Genomic DNA, 15,346 nt, shown 5'->3' on the forward strand with positions numbered 1-15,346 from the left:
GCATTATCTAATTAATCTTAACAATGGTATGAAGTTAGACACTATAGTAAGTGTGGGATTTGAACCCAGGTCAAATGCACACACGTACACATGTGCACTCTTTACAGGTGAACCAGCAAAAAGAAGCACACAAGGAAACAGGAGACCTACCAGACTACCCAATACTCCTACCAGGGTTTGGGAAGATGACTAGGGTCAAACCTGGGCCAATTTACTTTCTGCTCCTGTTCATTCTCCCAAGTGGAGTGAACGCCCGACCGACATCCACAGTTATAACCAAGGACCATGCCGATCATCCATTGCTGAGGTGACCTCACTGCACTCAGCAGCCAACCACACCACACAGGATCATGGGCCAAAACTACGGTCCCCAGACAAACGCAACTCGACACTGATTTTTTCTGAAAATGTCTGAGCTTCCTTCTACATGTTATCTTTTTAAAGGAAAGAAAAAGTTAACAAGTTACTGTTTGTCAGCCCCCCCAGACTACTATTCAAAGATGTTGTTGACAGCAGACAAAAGGCAAAGAAAAGATGATTCATACTTGAGAAATAAGAATGGGGTGCAATTCTTCCAGTTGGAAAGGTTTTGGAGGGGTATGCTATGAAGGAAGCTCGAAGAAAAATTCTTATCTACTATTCAAAGTATCTTATTGTAATTATATAATTAAAATCTACCAAGCATCCCAAGAATAAGTAGAAATAAGTTAGCCACACTGCTTAGGCTTTTGACTTGCACAAAAAAGGCAGTGATTGACACTGTATGACTCAAGATAATTAAACAGCTGGTGCAAACACTCATACTTGGACTCGTGTCAGCAATAAAATGCAATATCTCTGGGATATCACTTGACTTGACTTTTTAGTACCTTGATCTCTTAATATATAAAGAAATATAATTACTGCCCAAGTCAGGTTGTTTGATACATTTTGATATTAATTCTTAATGAGGTACTATAAATTTCCATCTGATTTCATTTTAAAGAAAAAGAACTAAGACTTGAAGCCATGATAATTATGTAAAAGTAGGCTTTTAATCATTTAAATGTATGCTACTTAGGGAAAGCTATATGGGAAACCCAGATGCTCAATGGTAGAGTCCTGCCCATGCAGGAGATGAGGGTTCAATCCCTGGGTCAGGAAGATCCCCTGGAATAGGAAATGGCAACCCCCTTCAGTACTCTTGCCTGGAAAATTCCATGGACAGAGGAGCCTGGAGGGCTACAGTCCATGGGGTCAGAAAACATTGGACCCAACTGCTGCTGCTGCTGCTAAGTCGCTTCAGTCATGTCCGACTCTGTGCAACCCCATAGACAGCAGCCCACCAGGCTCCCCCGTCCCTGGGATTCTCCAGGCAAGAACACTGGAGTGGGTTGCCATTTCCTTCTCCAATGCATGAAAGTGAAAAGTGAAAGTGAAGTCGCTCAGTTGTGTCCGACTAGTAGCGAGCCCATGGACTGCAGCCTACCAGGCTCCTCCGTCCATGGGATTTTCCAGGCAAGAGTACTGGAGTGGGGTGCCATTGCCTTCTCCAATGCATGCATGCATGCTAAGTTGCCTCAGTCGTGTCTGACTCTGTGTGACCCTATGGACAGCGGCCCACCAGGCTCCTCCATCCACAGGATTCTCCAGGCAAGAATACTGGAGTGGGCTGCCACTTCCTTCTCCAACTGAGACACACACATATTAACGGCGCAAAATCTCAATGTTTATTTTACCTGATATATAAGGATACAATATGTCTCCTTAGAACATATACAGCTTTAAACATACACACACTCTCACTCTCTCACACACACATCTGGTTCTTTTATGGGAAGATAATTATATTGATCCACTATAAACTGACCTAAGCTTCAAGCTATTTTCCAATCTAAAATACCAAAAAAGGGAGAGAATATATATATCTAGCACCAAGAATGGAAACTGAATATTTTGCTGTACTTGCTTAAAGAAACAAAATGTTACAGATAAACGGAGGGCTTCCCCATCTTCTTTCTTCCCCAACCAGTCCCCTTCTTTTTATGTCCTGTCCAGAAAGCTAGGGCTATATGAACTCAGGATGCATTTTCCCTCCATAAATTTAAGTGGTTTTTTTTTCTATGCAATTAGGCATATCCATAAAAGTATGTATAACTTTTGAAATGCATTGTTAAAATTTGCATAAGTGTACCAAACTGTGTATTATTTTGCTTTCTCCCCCATTCAACATCATGGTTTGAGAGCTTTCTATGTTGACATACTGATATAGTCCGTTCCTTTTCTGCATAATATTCCATCTTACGACTACCCTACACTGAATGCATCTATTCCCCAATTGATGAATATTTAGACCAGTTCTCTTTCTCACTGTTAGAAAGCTGCAGTAAGCAAGTAGCATCTTTGTACATGTCTTTCTGCATGTGTGTAAAAGTTTCTCTGATGGCTCATGAGGTAAAGAATCTGCCTGCAACATGGGAGACCTGGGTTTGATTCCTGGGTTGGGAAGATCCCCTGGAGGAGGGCTGGGCGACCCACTCCACTATTCTTGCTTGGAGGATTCCCATGGACAGAGGAGCCTGGCAGACTACAGTCCATGGGGTCACAGAGTCGGCTACGACTGAGCAACTAAGCACAGCACACAGCAAACGTTTCTCTAGGCAGGTAAGTATCTTAAAACGCAGTTATCAAGCCATAGGAAATGTCCAACTTGTACATTACCATGGACTGCTGAATTGGTCTCCACAGTGGTTATCAAGCAACATAATCTACCAGAATATTGGCTAAATAATAATTTAAAAAATCAAGAGAACTAATATATGCAAGTCACTGTTCTAAGCAACTAATGTGCTTTATCTCATTTAGTTTTCATGAAAAAAAAGGTTAATACTAATGATATTCCTACTTATAGATGACAAAACAGAGATACAAAAAGTTATATAACTTCTCCAAGGCCACATGGTTCCAAGAGGCATAGTGAAGCTCTAAACCAGGCAACATGCCTCCCAGTCCGTGCTTGTAACCACTATGGACACTGCCTTTCATGAATAAGGACAGGAAGAGACCCTTCCCTGGAGAGTGCAGCTATCTCCTTTCTCTATTTTCTTACTCTTGGTCCCTGTTTCTTTTATTCCTTGTCCTTTATTTTTCCCTCTCCCTAACTCACGTCTCCCTTGGTCCACTGTAAACATGTCTAGAAGACCGAGGCTCAGGTGATGGCATTGGAGGGGTGCTCAGAAAGGCATTTGCTCCTGAAGCAAGACATGAAAACAGGTTAAAGTATCATACAATTCCCCATAAACATGAGGATACAAGGATACCTACTTTAAATCATAAAACAGAGACCAACATTTCAATAAGATCAGAAACTCAGAACAGGATCTTGGAGACAAGCATAACTGATTTTCCTCAGCCCATTTCTCTTCTTCCACAACAAGATTCCCTTGCTCACTTTGCTCATGTTCCTGGTTTTAACTATCCCAAATCTGTATTCCCAACCCTAACCTCTTTTGGGGCTTTTATAACAGTCAACCGTCTGTTCAACCTTCCCATATAGATGTTTCAATTTTAAGGTAAACCAACCGATCGCTGGATTCTGATGAACTTCCACTCTCTCCTCTATCCTGTATCTTCTCCAGTTTCCTCCTGGATTTGGCAGAACCACTGCACCCAAACTGAAACACGAAGGCCTCTACGTCACTTCTCACATCAAACCATTCCACTGATTCTACCTCCCCCACACACTCCTTCCCTCAGCTTCTGCTGCTACTGCTCTACTCCAGGCCTCTATCATCTCTCACTTGGACTCTTTTCAGAACCTTCTCAGGGGGCTTCTGCTTCAAAGTTCCCCATTGCATTCCAAATAAATGAACACCGCTGGCTCTCCTCTGCTCCGAACCTCGCTGCGATGCCCTACTGCACCCAGGATAAAGTTCCTTTCCTAATCCCAGCTCCTACCTGGCTTTCAATCTCCCCATTTTTTCCAACCCCCTTCCTTTTAGTGTTCATCCTTGCATCCTATTAAATTGGGTTGTCCAGGCCTAATTAAACTCTTCAATTAAACTTAACAAGTATGCAGAGTTTTTATTTTTAAACGATAAGAGTAATAGTTACTCCTTTAGATCATGTATAATTTCAAACGAGATGGCTGAATGGCATCACCAACTCAATGGACATGACTCTGAGCAAGCTCCAGAAGACGGTGAAGGACGGGGAAGCCTGGAGTGCTGCAGTCCACGGGGTTGCAAAGAGTCGGACACGACTGAGTGACTGAACTACAATGACAACGTGAGAAATAGGCCTTATCATTTTTTTTCTATTGTGGTAAAGTCATTTTGTAAATAAAAAATAACATTCCATTAAGAAAAGAGAAGGAAAAAATCTTCAGGTCCCTTCTCTGTTGTTATTTTTTAAATCAATAATTGAGTTATTCTATTTCCATTCTTTCCCTTCATTGTGGTGATTGCCAGCTAAGCAGTTAAGGACTGTGGATGTCAGGATATGACCAGGGAAACAGGGAAACAGGCACCAACCTTAATTCAGGGTGGTTAGATAGACGGCAGAAGAGCTGAGAAGCCAGAGAACCTGGAGAAAGCCCCAGAAAGCCTCCGCAAGGCCTAGGTCTGAAGGACGGGGTGAGGGCCGTGTTACCAGAGCTCAAAGTCACCCACAGCACGCAGAGCCACAGGTGAGAGGCGACTTGGCAGGGCATGGAGGACTCGGGTTGGCAGGAGGCAGGGCTGAGTCTGGGAGCAGGGCTGAGCACCGCAAAGGAGGGAACTCTCAGCACACCAAGTGAGGGCTGCAGAGGGCGGCCCTCAGTCTCCAGCTGAGTACTGGCCAACACCTGCATCTGAGCAAACCACTGAAGCCGGGGCGAGAACCACATGAATTAAAGGGATTAAAGGGAACAATCTCCAAAGTTCACCCAAGACGGAAGAGGGAAGGCTTTTCCCTTTCTTCACACCCTCTCATCCTCCACCCGGGCCTCTCACCAGCCTGGCTGTTACCACCCCGGCTGAAATACCTAGGTACACACCCCCAGACAGTCTAAGGCAATTGGTCTAAGTGTAGCTGGAGCGTTAGCAGTTTTAAAAGCCACTGCAGCAGCGGAACCCAGCAGACCAGGGGCTGGGAGAAGCACCTTGTGGAAGCCTGCACTGGCCCCGCAAGGTGCAGAGAGGCCCCAAGAGCCAAGGGGCCGGGATCAACAACAAGGCCCGAAGAGGCAGGTAGAAACAAGGGAGAGGATACGAAGCAATACAATCATAAACACAGTCCTAAATCTCCAGCTCCAGGTCTGCTCCCCTGATCTCGCCAACTGCAGTTTCCTCCCCATTCTGACGCTGATGGCTATCCCTCCAGTGACAGACTGCTAACACTGTCCCACGTGTCCTCAGCTGTGGGCCGGCGTCTTGCTATCTGCTCTTGCTCTTTCTGCAGTGCCCACCAGGAATGTCTGTGTTCCTCCTCTTGCTAGTAGCATCGTGTATTTCCCTCTCTCCTCCCTAAATGACCAGCCAACTCATTTGGATACTTAGCAACTATTTAGTAGTAATTAATGGCTAATGATGGTTAATATATTATCGCTTCCAGATAGTATTTGCATGACAAAACTGACTGAGTATAAGAATTTCAGGTCAAAGTTAGAATTGCTTGAGTAGATTTTTGTGTGTGCCTTAAAATGTAAATCAATTTGAATCACATAACATAGGTGATGGCCTAATATTAAATAGTAATGATTTTTGTTGTTCTTCTTAGTCACTCAGTCATGTCTGACTTTTTGTGACCCTATGGACTTCAGCATGCCAGACTTTCCTGTCCTTCACTTTCTCCTGAAGTTTGCTCAAACAAATGATTAATTGAAATGTATTTTGATCACAACTCTACTCATGGTTGCTGAAACATTCAACAAGGTGAATATAGCCTTAAAATACATTTATATTGCTAGATAAAGAAATCTAGTCATTACATAAATTAGCCTAGAAATGTACTTGCTGTAAATACCAAAGTCTTGTGGTTTTGAATCAAAAGAAATTTACTTTTTTAGTGGAAACAGGAAGCATTATCCTATTTACCTGAGATAGCCACTTTCCAGTGGGGACAAAATCCAAGACTGAAATCAGAAATCATTTACTCTGTGTGTGTTTAGACTGATAGATACGTTAGTCAATGAAAAATGGGGTCCAAGCTGCCGAACTGTTACAATAGTAAGTGGTTCAAAACTGGACATGCTGTTTTAAAAATTGTTTTCTGGTATGATGGTTTCTTCACTATGAACCTATATAAACTTATGAAAATCTACTTTTTAAAAATTCTTTTTGTTGTTGTTTTAATTTCTTAGTTTTTAATTGAAGAAAAATTACAATATTGTATTGGTTTCTGCCATACATCAACTTTTGACTATATTAGGATAGTTACAATTTTTGTGGTTATGCTGACTCCTTTAAACAAACCCCCATAACCAGGCTCCTCCATCCATGGGATTCTCCAGGCAAGAATACTGGAGTGGGCTGCCATTTCCTTCTCCAGAGGATCTTCCCAACCCAGGGATCGAACCCAGGTCTCCCGCATTGCAGGCAGACACTTTAACCTCTGAGCCACCAGGGAAGCCTAAGATAGTCACAGAATACTGAAAAACATGCATGCGTATATACGGGCCAGACAGATCTCTCCGTATGATCCTACAAGGAAAACATAAAGGCTATGAATTCATAGAAAGATGATTTCTGTTTATCAACTAGCAACATGATATTCTTCCAATTAAAAAGTAAAACTGTCATCACTAAATTTTTAAGCCCTCAAATCTCAACCACCACTAACCTGACTTCAAAAATTCTCACCAAAGGAAACATATCCATTCTACTTAAATACATGGGCATAATCTCACCACAACTATCAGAATCTTTTAAAAGTAGTTAATTCATTTCAATGAACAGGATAAAAATTCAAAAGCAGTAAATGACCACAAACTGATGGAATCCCAGTAGGCTTCTGGGAACAACAATGTGACCACAAGAGCTTTCTTCTTCCATTACATCATTTAAGGAAAAAAAGATGCTTTCATATGTGAAACTAGAATATTAAGGTTAGAGTCATTCGTTTTTACATAAGGAGATATTAGCGTTCATGTAATGAGTTTTTATGTAATGAGTTCTCTCTTAAGAAAAGAAAACACAAGTGTGGAGTTTATGTAATTACCAAACCTAATGGTAAACCCGCTAGGATTCTATCATAAAGCTATATACTTTAGACAAAAGGCAAAGGTAGAAGAGAAATTACTTTTCTTAGCATGTGAGAAGACCTTAACAATTTCTGTGAAAATAAAACCTACATGCATACTGTGTACTGAGTCGACATTCAATTAACATTATTGAGTGATTAAATCATGATGTCTAGGAAAGCCACTCATGAGTAAGACCTGACAAGGTACCTTTCTGGGAATAAATGGCTGTGGGTTTTAAACACACTATTAGGTGAGGGGAGATCCTGCTCATACAACCCAACCAAGCTGAAGAAATTCATCACTGTGAGTCTAATTCATCACAGCTCGGAGAACATAAACATAACCTGGACAAGGTTAAAGGACAACCCCAGACCATAATATCACAAGGCTCTTTGAGTGTGCCTCAGGGACCCTGTGTCTCTGGTGGCTGTCCATATAGTGCCTGACTTTGTGACAACAAAGGGGTCAGAGATTTGAGACGGAGAAGGAACGGGAAACAGCCTCCCAAAGCAAAATCAAACAAGGAAAAATAGTCACAATTGCACTGGGAAAAGAAAGATTCTAGGTTGAAACTTGACATTAGAAAATATTTTCTTCAGTTAGTCAAAGGGATATTAAAGGAAAAAAGATCAATGTTTCTCAGATCTTGCCAGTGTCTATTTCTCCAATTTCTCATAGAAACAGTAGATTTAAAGATTACCACATACACACAAACGCACACGGTTGCTTTTAATTACAGCAACTTCAAATCTTAGGGACAGACATGCCATGCTTTTCTATGAGGTTTAAGTGTATCTGGCTCCACATTTTAGAGCCAACAGCAAAGCAGAAAGACATAAAGAGCAAGGTATTATTCAAACAACTTCAGACAAACATTAGTGGTAAGAAACATTACATAAAAAACACTATAGATTTTTTTGCTTAGATTACATGGGAAATTTTAGGTAGAAGAAAGATTTTTAAGTATCCCATGTTTTCATGGCAGATAAAAATGCAGAGACCCATGTAATAATCAGAAAAAATTATATAAGATGCTCTTCCATGTAATATCATGGATTAATGATTTTGGTGTGTTACATCACAGCCTTATTAAATATAATGGACATCTTCAATACACCATATATTCAAGGTCTTTCTGCATCAGCAAGGGGCTGAGAATAACTGAAGGCTGAAAAAACATAATCCTCGTTATCTACTTAAACTCTTCTTCATAAATGCCTTAGACAGCTGGACCCTTCAAGGTCCATGGAGTAATAGAGTTGACTAAATTGGTGCTTTTATACCTGAAAACACTTAATGTAAGAGTCTCTTAGCATACAGAAGGGAAACATCATATTTTGAGATAATTCAACTAAGTTCTTCATTTCCTTCCTTTTGATTCTATTTTAAAGAGAAAGAGCAACAGAAATCCCCACTCCCACCTAAACCTTACCCCCAACACAAATTGTAATATCCGTAAACGTGCTCAAAGGAGCTATAAACTATGAAAAGATGAAGTTCAACTGCTGAGGGGCAGCAACAGTAGGCATGCTCTTACCTGATATGGCCAATCAGTTCAATAAGCTTGTGACTAAAAAAATAAGCTGTCAGCTCAGACACATGGCTCAGGACTGAGCAGACCCCAAAGAGAGTTGTTGTTCCATTCAGGTCCTCCAAATGCCAGTAGAGAAAGGTGAACACGAAGCCATATCCGAAACCCATAAACCAAGCCACGAACAACACGGAGCCGTACTGCACGCTGCAAAGCAGCCTGATCAAGTCCCAGAAGCTGAAGGCCTGCGAGTGGCTGGTGGTGGTCGGTGTCTCCTCAGAGGACTCCGTGGAGCTGTTCCTCTCCACCTGAGGGATCTCCACCTCTTTCCCTTTACCTTCACTGTTTTTGAAGTGGCTGTAGCGGAACCGGAACTGGGTAGCAACAATCAAGGCCATGGTCATGAGGACCCCGAAGACGAAGAAGACGATTTGGTAGTTCCGGTACTCGGGCGGCTTACAGCCCTTCCCTTCGATGAGCACGTCCATGTGGGTGTAGTCGATGCCGATGCCCACAGACAGCATGGCCAGGCCCCAGCCCAGGGAGCCCCACATGCGCTGCAGGCCATAGCGGTCTCTGTGCTTACCCAGGTACTGGAGCGTCACTGTGTCCACGATCGTGACGGAGGAGGCGCTGAAAAACTCTCCTATTACAACGACGACCAAGACCACCAGGAATATGGCTTCCACTTCTTGCTGATCATAAACCAGAGTGACTCGGTCGGAAGGTACAGGCTTGGTGGTAGTGACGATGGAGGTGGTTGTCTCCCTGGTTGCATTTCCTGGGGGGGCAGAGGAGGTTGCAGTGCTTGGGTTCAAGGTCACAATATGGTCAGTAATTTCATCGGTCTCAGGCTGCAGAGTGGGTGCACTGGTCTTGTTTGGAGCTGTCGGGAAGATGACAGTTTCTGTGACATTGGGCCCCGCTTCTGACATCACTGGCCCATCATAAGGAAGCAGGTGCCTTTTCTCACGAATTCTTGGGGAGGTGGTGATGAAAGAGACAATGGAGGAATTTGTCGGCAGGACGGTGAATGGGTGACTTGAATTGGTGGGATGAGCTGTTGGGGGGATCTTTGGTACACATCGCAAGGTAGCGGGTTTGACAAATCCGATGCCCAGGTTGAATAAAACCCAACACAAAAGAGAAAAGAGGAGGACGATTTTGCCTTTTTTAAAGCGATCTGCAACTACACCCCAAAAGGGGGCACTGCAGAATTCAATGAAGTATCGAATACCTACCAGCAGTCCACTCTGGCTGGGTGACATTCCCAGCTGCTTGTAATACACAGGCAAAAGGGGGTAGAGAGAGCCATATGCAGAGTAAAAGAAGAAATAAAAGACCTTGGAAATGAGAAGATCATTGTTTATCTTAACGCAGTGTTTCTCTATCCAGTCTATTTCCTCCTCAGGAATAGCAGCTGTTTCAGACGGGGACGGCGTTTCGTTTGAAGGTGGTTCTGGTTCCCTGGAAATACCATTAAAAGGATCGGCCAGCACGTATTTCCTCTTTTGCTCCTCTTCATCATCGGTTAAGATGGCAACTTTATCATCTGTCGCCATGGCTTATCACCACCATCAGAAAGCTGACGGCCTTCCAAATTTTGGCTGTTGATCTGTAAAAAAAAATTTTTAAAGAAGGCTTAGAATGAAAATGATAACATTTAAACATAAGAGTTTCACCTGGTGGGAAACAGAGGAGTTCCAAACTACAACTAAAAGTAATAATTGTGAGAGAAAACTATCACCATTCACTTGCAGCCATACAATAATGATAAGGAAAAATAACTTTACAAAATTCAAGTGCTCTCTCTGTGGCCACTGACTGGCTAAAATTACATCTTCTAATAGTTCATTCTTCAGGTTCATTCTCAATCTTTTCACGGATTCCTAGGGAAAATGTACAAATAATAGGGATTACGTCTAAACCAAATAAAGGGTAAACAGTATTTACAGTTTCTCGATTTTACTTTTCAAACAAATCCATTGCACTATGAAGTCTAGAATGCTTAGAAAATAAACGTAGCTAAAACCATTTCAGTTTCTTGGGAAAAAACAGAAATAAGCCCTTAACCACAAACCCAAATGTGATGAGAAAAAGGGACCCAATCGCACATTTGCATCTGCATTTGGTCACTACAGCCATAACAAAGATATCCTGATAAGGAAGTAGTCTTTATGCTGCTTATATTACATACATTTTCCAGATGTGCTTTTATAGACTGTAGTTTAAGAAAATGTCAGAAAAATAGCAGATAGCATTTACTGAGTACATCCTCTGCACCAGACTACACTGAAAGATCTTTAAATGTGTTAATTCACATTCATCACAATATCTCTATTGTCTCCTCCACTTTACAGATGAGAAAAAATGAGGCGTAGTGAGTTTAAATAACTCACATGTGCACAGCAAGGATTTGAACTCCAATATTATGATTTTAGGCTTCCCACATGGCTCAGTAATAAAGAATCCACCTGCCAATGCAGGAGACTCAGGTTCAATCCCTGGATCAGGAAGATGCCTTGGAGAAGAAAATGGCAATCCACTTCAGTATTCTTACCTGGGAAATCCCATGGACAGAGGAGCCTGGAAGGCTACAGTCCATTGGGTTGCAAAAGAGTCGGACATGACTTAACAACTAAAACAACGACATTATGGCTTTAGGACATAAACTCTAGTATACCACACTAAACTGCCAAATACCACATTTTGGATAATAAAGTGCTATTAAATCTTTTTATGAGACAGGGTGTTTCATATGAAAGATAGGCAATATAACAAAGGTAGAAACTTATCGGAATGATGCCACATTCCCCAGAATTTCCTTTTCTTCTATTATACAAATGATTAAAGAGTCAAAAGGTCTTGCTTGCATCAAGATTTGTCAAGGTGCAATGAGTATATTTGTATGTAGGAGGTGTACATATTAAATACCTATTAATTCCTCTCATCTTCTTTACTAGAGAGAAATAACTCCACCCTTTGGAATATATTTTCCTCTCCGTTTTCCCAAAATGAGAAGTAAATTTCTGAAGATCTTCCAAAATCATGCTTGTAAACATTTAAAAATCTCTACCTAGCTTCAGGCAGACAGTAGAAACATAACGTGATGAGGCCTGTGTAATAAGTCAGATAAGTCAAATTATCTTTTACCACCAAAAGCCAGGTGTCAACATAGTTCTAGCTTTGAAAATGTTCATATATTTCTCTTTAGGTTAAGTTTTTTTTTTTAATTTGAGGTAAAATTCATGTAACAAAAAAGGAGCCATTTTTAAGTGAATAATTCAGTGGAATTTAGCACACTCACAATGTTGTACAACCATCACCTCTCTCTAGTTCCCAAATCACAGTTTTCTTAATCATACTGGAAAACTTTTTTTCATCTCCCACAAAACTTGAAGGAAAAGCAAAATCCACCCTTCTGCTGCCAGGCTAGAAGATTTTCCTCACTATTCTCCCTTATTTTCCTTTCATCATTAGCGCCTGCACCTACTCAAGTCAGCACCTCCAATTCTATTTCATCACCTGAAAAACACAGTCATTCTCCTTTGGACTTATTTTCTAAATTAATTTCAGTTTGAGCTCAAACTTCAAAGAAATGTTTGTCATTTTTAAAATGTATAAAAATTACATGACACTTCTGATAAAAATGGCAGATTGAGCACATCTGTTTCACTGCATCCCTAAACCTGACTCAAACAGCAACACCAACGAACACCCACGCTTTTAAAGTCATAATCCAAGCTGTGAACATTTAAAGGTACATAATAGCACTAAAATAAAATCCTGGAAGCCAACACATAGACAACTGGTAAATAATGGTGAATCTGAGAAAACTGAAACCCTGGTTGACAGTGGGGAAAGCCAAGAACAACAAATTACAATTTATTCCTCAGAGTCCCTCAAAGGCTCACGGGTTGGCCATATGAGGTTCATCTGCAAGTAAGAGGGCATGTGTTTAAGGAGGGCTTGCTGCTAACAACAGAGTTAACAGAAAGTCTGGACCCCAGCGCAGAAGGTTCAGTCCCCTTCCCCTCTCCACCTAGCTAGCCAATCAACTAGAGGATATCCCTCTGGAGAGGATAAAACGGAGTTCCTGAGTCACAGAGGACCAGTAAGAGCTGAGAGTATGGGTACCACACTGAAAAGAGGGGGGCGCTGAGTGAACATACACATCCTGGATTCAAGCCCTGGCCTGGACCCCAAGCCCTGCCCCACTTTCCACACTAGCTTCTCAGAGGCTGGAAGGTTCTTCCCTGGAGAATTTGACCAACCCAAGAGAAATGACCTCTCAATCATGATATTGAAACCTCCCCAACTAACATTCCAACCAAATCACTCCACACAGGAGCTCAGGGTCTTAACAAGCCCTGTCACTAAATGTGAGTAGTCATCAAGAATTACAAGACATTTAACAAATGGCTCTTACAGGAAAGATGGAATCAAAACAGACAGGAAAAAAATCAATATGGAGAAAACAGAAGTTCTATGGGAGGAAAATAGTTCTTAAATATAATATTAATATTTTCATAAATAAGATACATACATGCTACAAACATGCTTGAAACAAATGAAAAAAATAGAAAGTTGAAGAACAGAAATAATAGAAAGTCTCAGCAATGTAAGAAATATATATATATAAAGAAAAACAAAATGGAAATGTTAGAACTGGAAAATACAATAACCAAAATACAAAAACTCTATGGATGGACTCAACAGCAGAATGAAGGAGAGGGAAGAATCAGTGAACTGCAAGTATAATAGAAATTATACAATCTGAACAACAGAAAGAAAATGGATTGAAAAAGAATTCACAGAGCTTCAGGGACCTGTGGGACTATAACAAAAGACTGAACATTAATGACATCAGAGTTCTTGAAGGAGAAGAGAAAAAGAGCAGCGCTGAAGCACACAAAGAAACAAAGGCTGAAAACATCTCAAAACTGGCAAGAGACATAAACCTACAGATTTAAGAGGCTGAATGAACTCTGAACAAGTGAAACCCACACCGAGACACAACATAGTCAAACTGTAAACACCAAACACACAAAAGTATCTTGAGGGCAGAGACAGAAATCACAACTTACCAACAGGGGAAAAGCCATTCAAATGATAGTATGTTTGTTTCTTTAAAACCAGAAACTAGGGACCCAAGAAGGAATACAATATTTTTTAAATGTTGAAAGAGAAAAATTGTCAAGCAAGAATCCAGTATCCAGAAAAAAAGACAGTCCAAAACCCAGGAAACTATGGACCCATATCCCTTATGAACACAGACACGAAAATCCTTAACAAAATATTAGAAAGAAAATTTAGCAAGAAGAATTGTGCACTATGACCCTGTGGGATTTATTCCAAGGATGCAAGGCTGCTGCAGTACTTGAAATTCAATGTAATCCACCATATAAACAAGCAAATGAAAAAAAAAAAGTAACACGGTCCTAACAACTGATGCAGAAGAAGCATTTGACGAAATTAAACACTCATTCCTGAAAAGTCTCAGAAAATTGGAATAAAAGGGATCTTCTTCAACTCAATAAAGATCTCCTACAAAACCCCACAGGTAGCATTACATTTAATGGTGAAAGACTGAATGCTTTTTCTTTAAGACAGGGAAGAAGGGAAGATGTTCTCATCACTCTAAGGCAACGTCGTGGTGGAAGTTCTAGCCAGTGCAATACAGGGAAATACAGGAAACAAAAAGTATACAGATCAAAAAGGAAGAAACTGTCTCTGTTTACAGTGGCACAATTGTCCATGCAGGAAATCCCAAGAAATCTAAAAAGCTTCTAGAAAGAAGAAATATTTCAGCATAAATTAACAAAACATGTACAGGACTATATGCTGAAAAACTACGAATGGCCAGTAAAAGAAATAAATCTGAAGAAATGGAGAGCTATATCATGTTCATGGGCTGCACCACTCAACGCAGTAAAGACTTCAATTATTCTCAAATTTATATTCAAGTTTAACACAGTCCCTATCAAAATCTCAGTAAGGCTTTCTGGGAATTTGGGCGAGATCACTCCAAAATTTATCTGAACAGGAAAAGGAATTAGAATAGCTAAAGCAACATTGAAAAAGATTTATCACCTGAAGTGAAGTCACTCAGTTGTGTCTGACTCTTTGCAACCCCATGGACTGTAGCCTACCGGGCGCCTCAGTCCATGGGATTTTCCAGGCAAGAATACTGGAGTGGGTTGCCATTTCCTTCTCCAGGGGATCTTCTCAACCCAGGATCGAACCCAAGTCTCCCATATTGCAGGCAGACGCTTTACCATCTGAGCCACCAGGGAAGCAACATTGAAAAAGATTTATCACCTAGCCACATACTAATCAGGACTGTGTGATACTGGCAGAAGAACAGACACATAGATCAGTGGGACAGAGCAGAGAGCTCATGAATAAATCTATACACACATGTCCAAGTGATATCTGACAAAGATGCAAAAACAATTTGGTGAGAGAAAGATGATGACCTTTTCAACAAACAGTGCTGGTGCAATTAGACATCGAGTTGGACTGTGAAGAAGGCTGAGCACTGAAGAATTGATGCTTTTGAACTGTGGTGTTGGAGAAGACTCTTGAGAGTCCCTTGGACTGCAGGCAGA

At 41.1% G+C, this 15,346-nt stretch overlaps 1 protein-coding gene across 1 annotated transcript in view; it reads right to left on the reverse strand.

Annotated features, from left to right (window-relative positions):
* Nucleotides 1-15,346, reverse strand: part of MFSD6 (major facilitator superfamily domain containing 6) — a 93,760-nt gene that overhangs the window by 50,711 nt on the left and 27,703 nt on the right. Inside the window, exon 2 of the mRNA XM_052657857.1 lies at nucleotides 8,742-10,350. Within this exon, the coding sequence (XP_052513817.1) occupies nucleotides 8,742-10,297 (1,556 nt within the window). The 5' untranslated portion in view covers nucleotides 10,298-10,350. The remainder of the gene's footprint in view (nucleotides 1-8,741; nucleotides 10,351-15,346) is intronic.

The sequence above is a fragment of the Budorcas taxicolor genome, chromosome 2 (genome assembly GCF_023091745.1).
Source record: "Budorcas taxicolor isolate Tak-1 chromosome 2, Takin1.1, whole genome shotgun sequence".
Lineage (NCBI taxonomy): Eukaryota > Metazoa > Chordata > Mammalia > Artiodactyla > Bovidae > Budorcas > Budorcas taxicolor.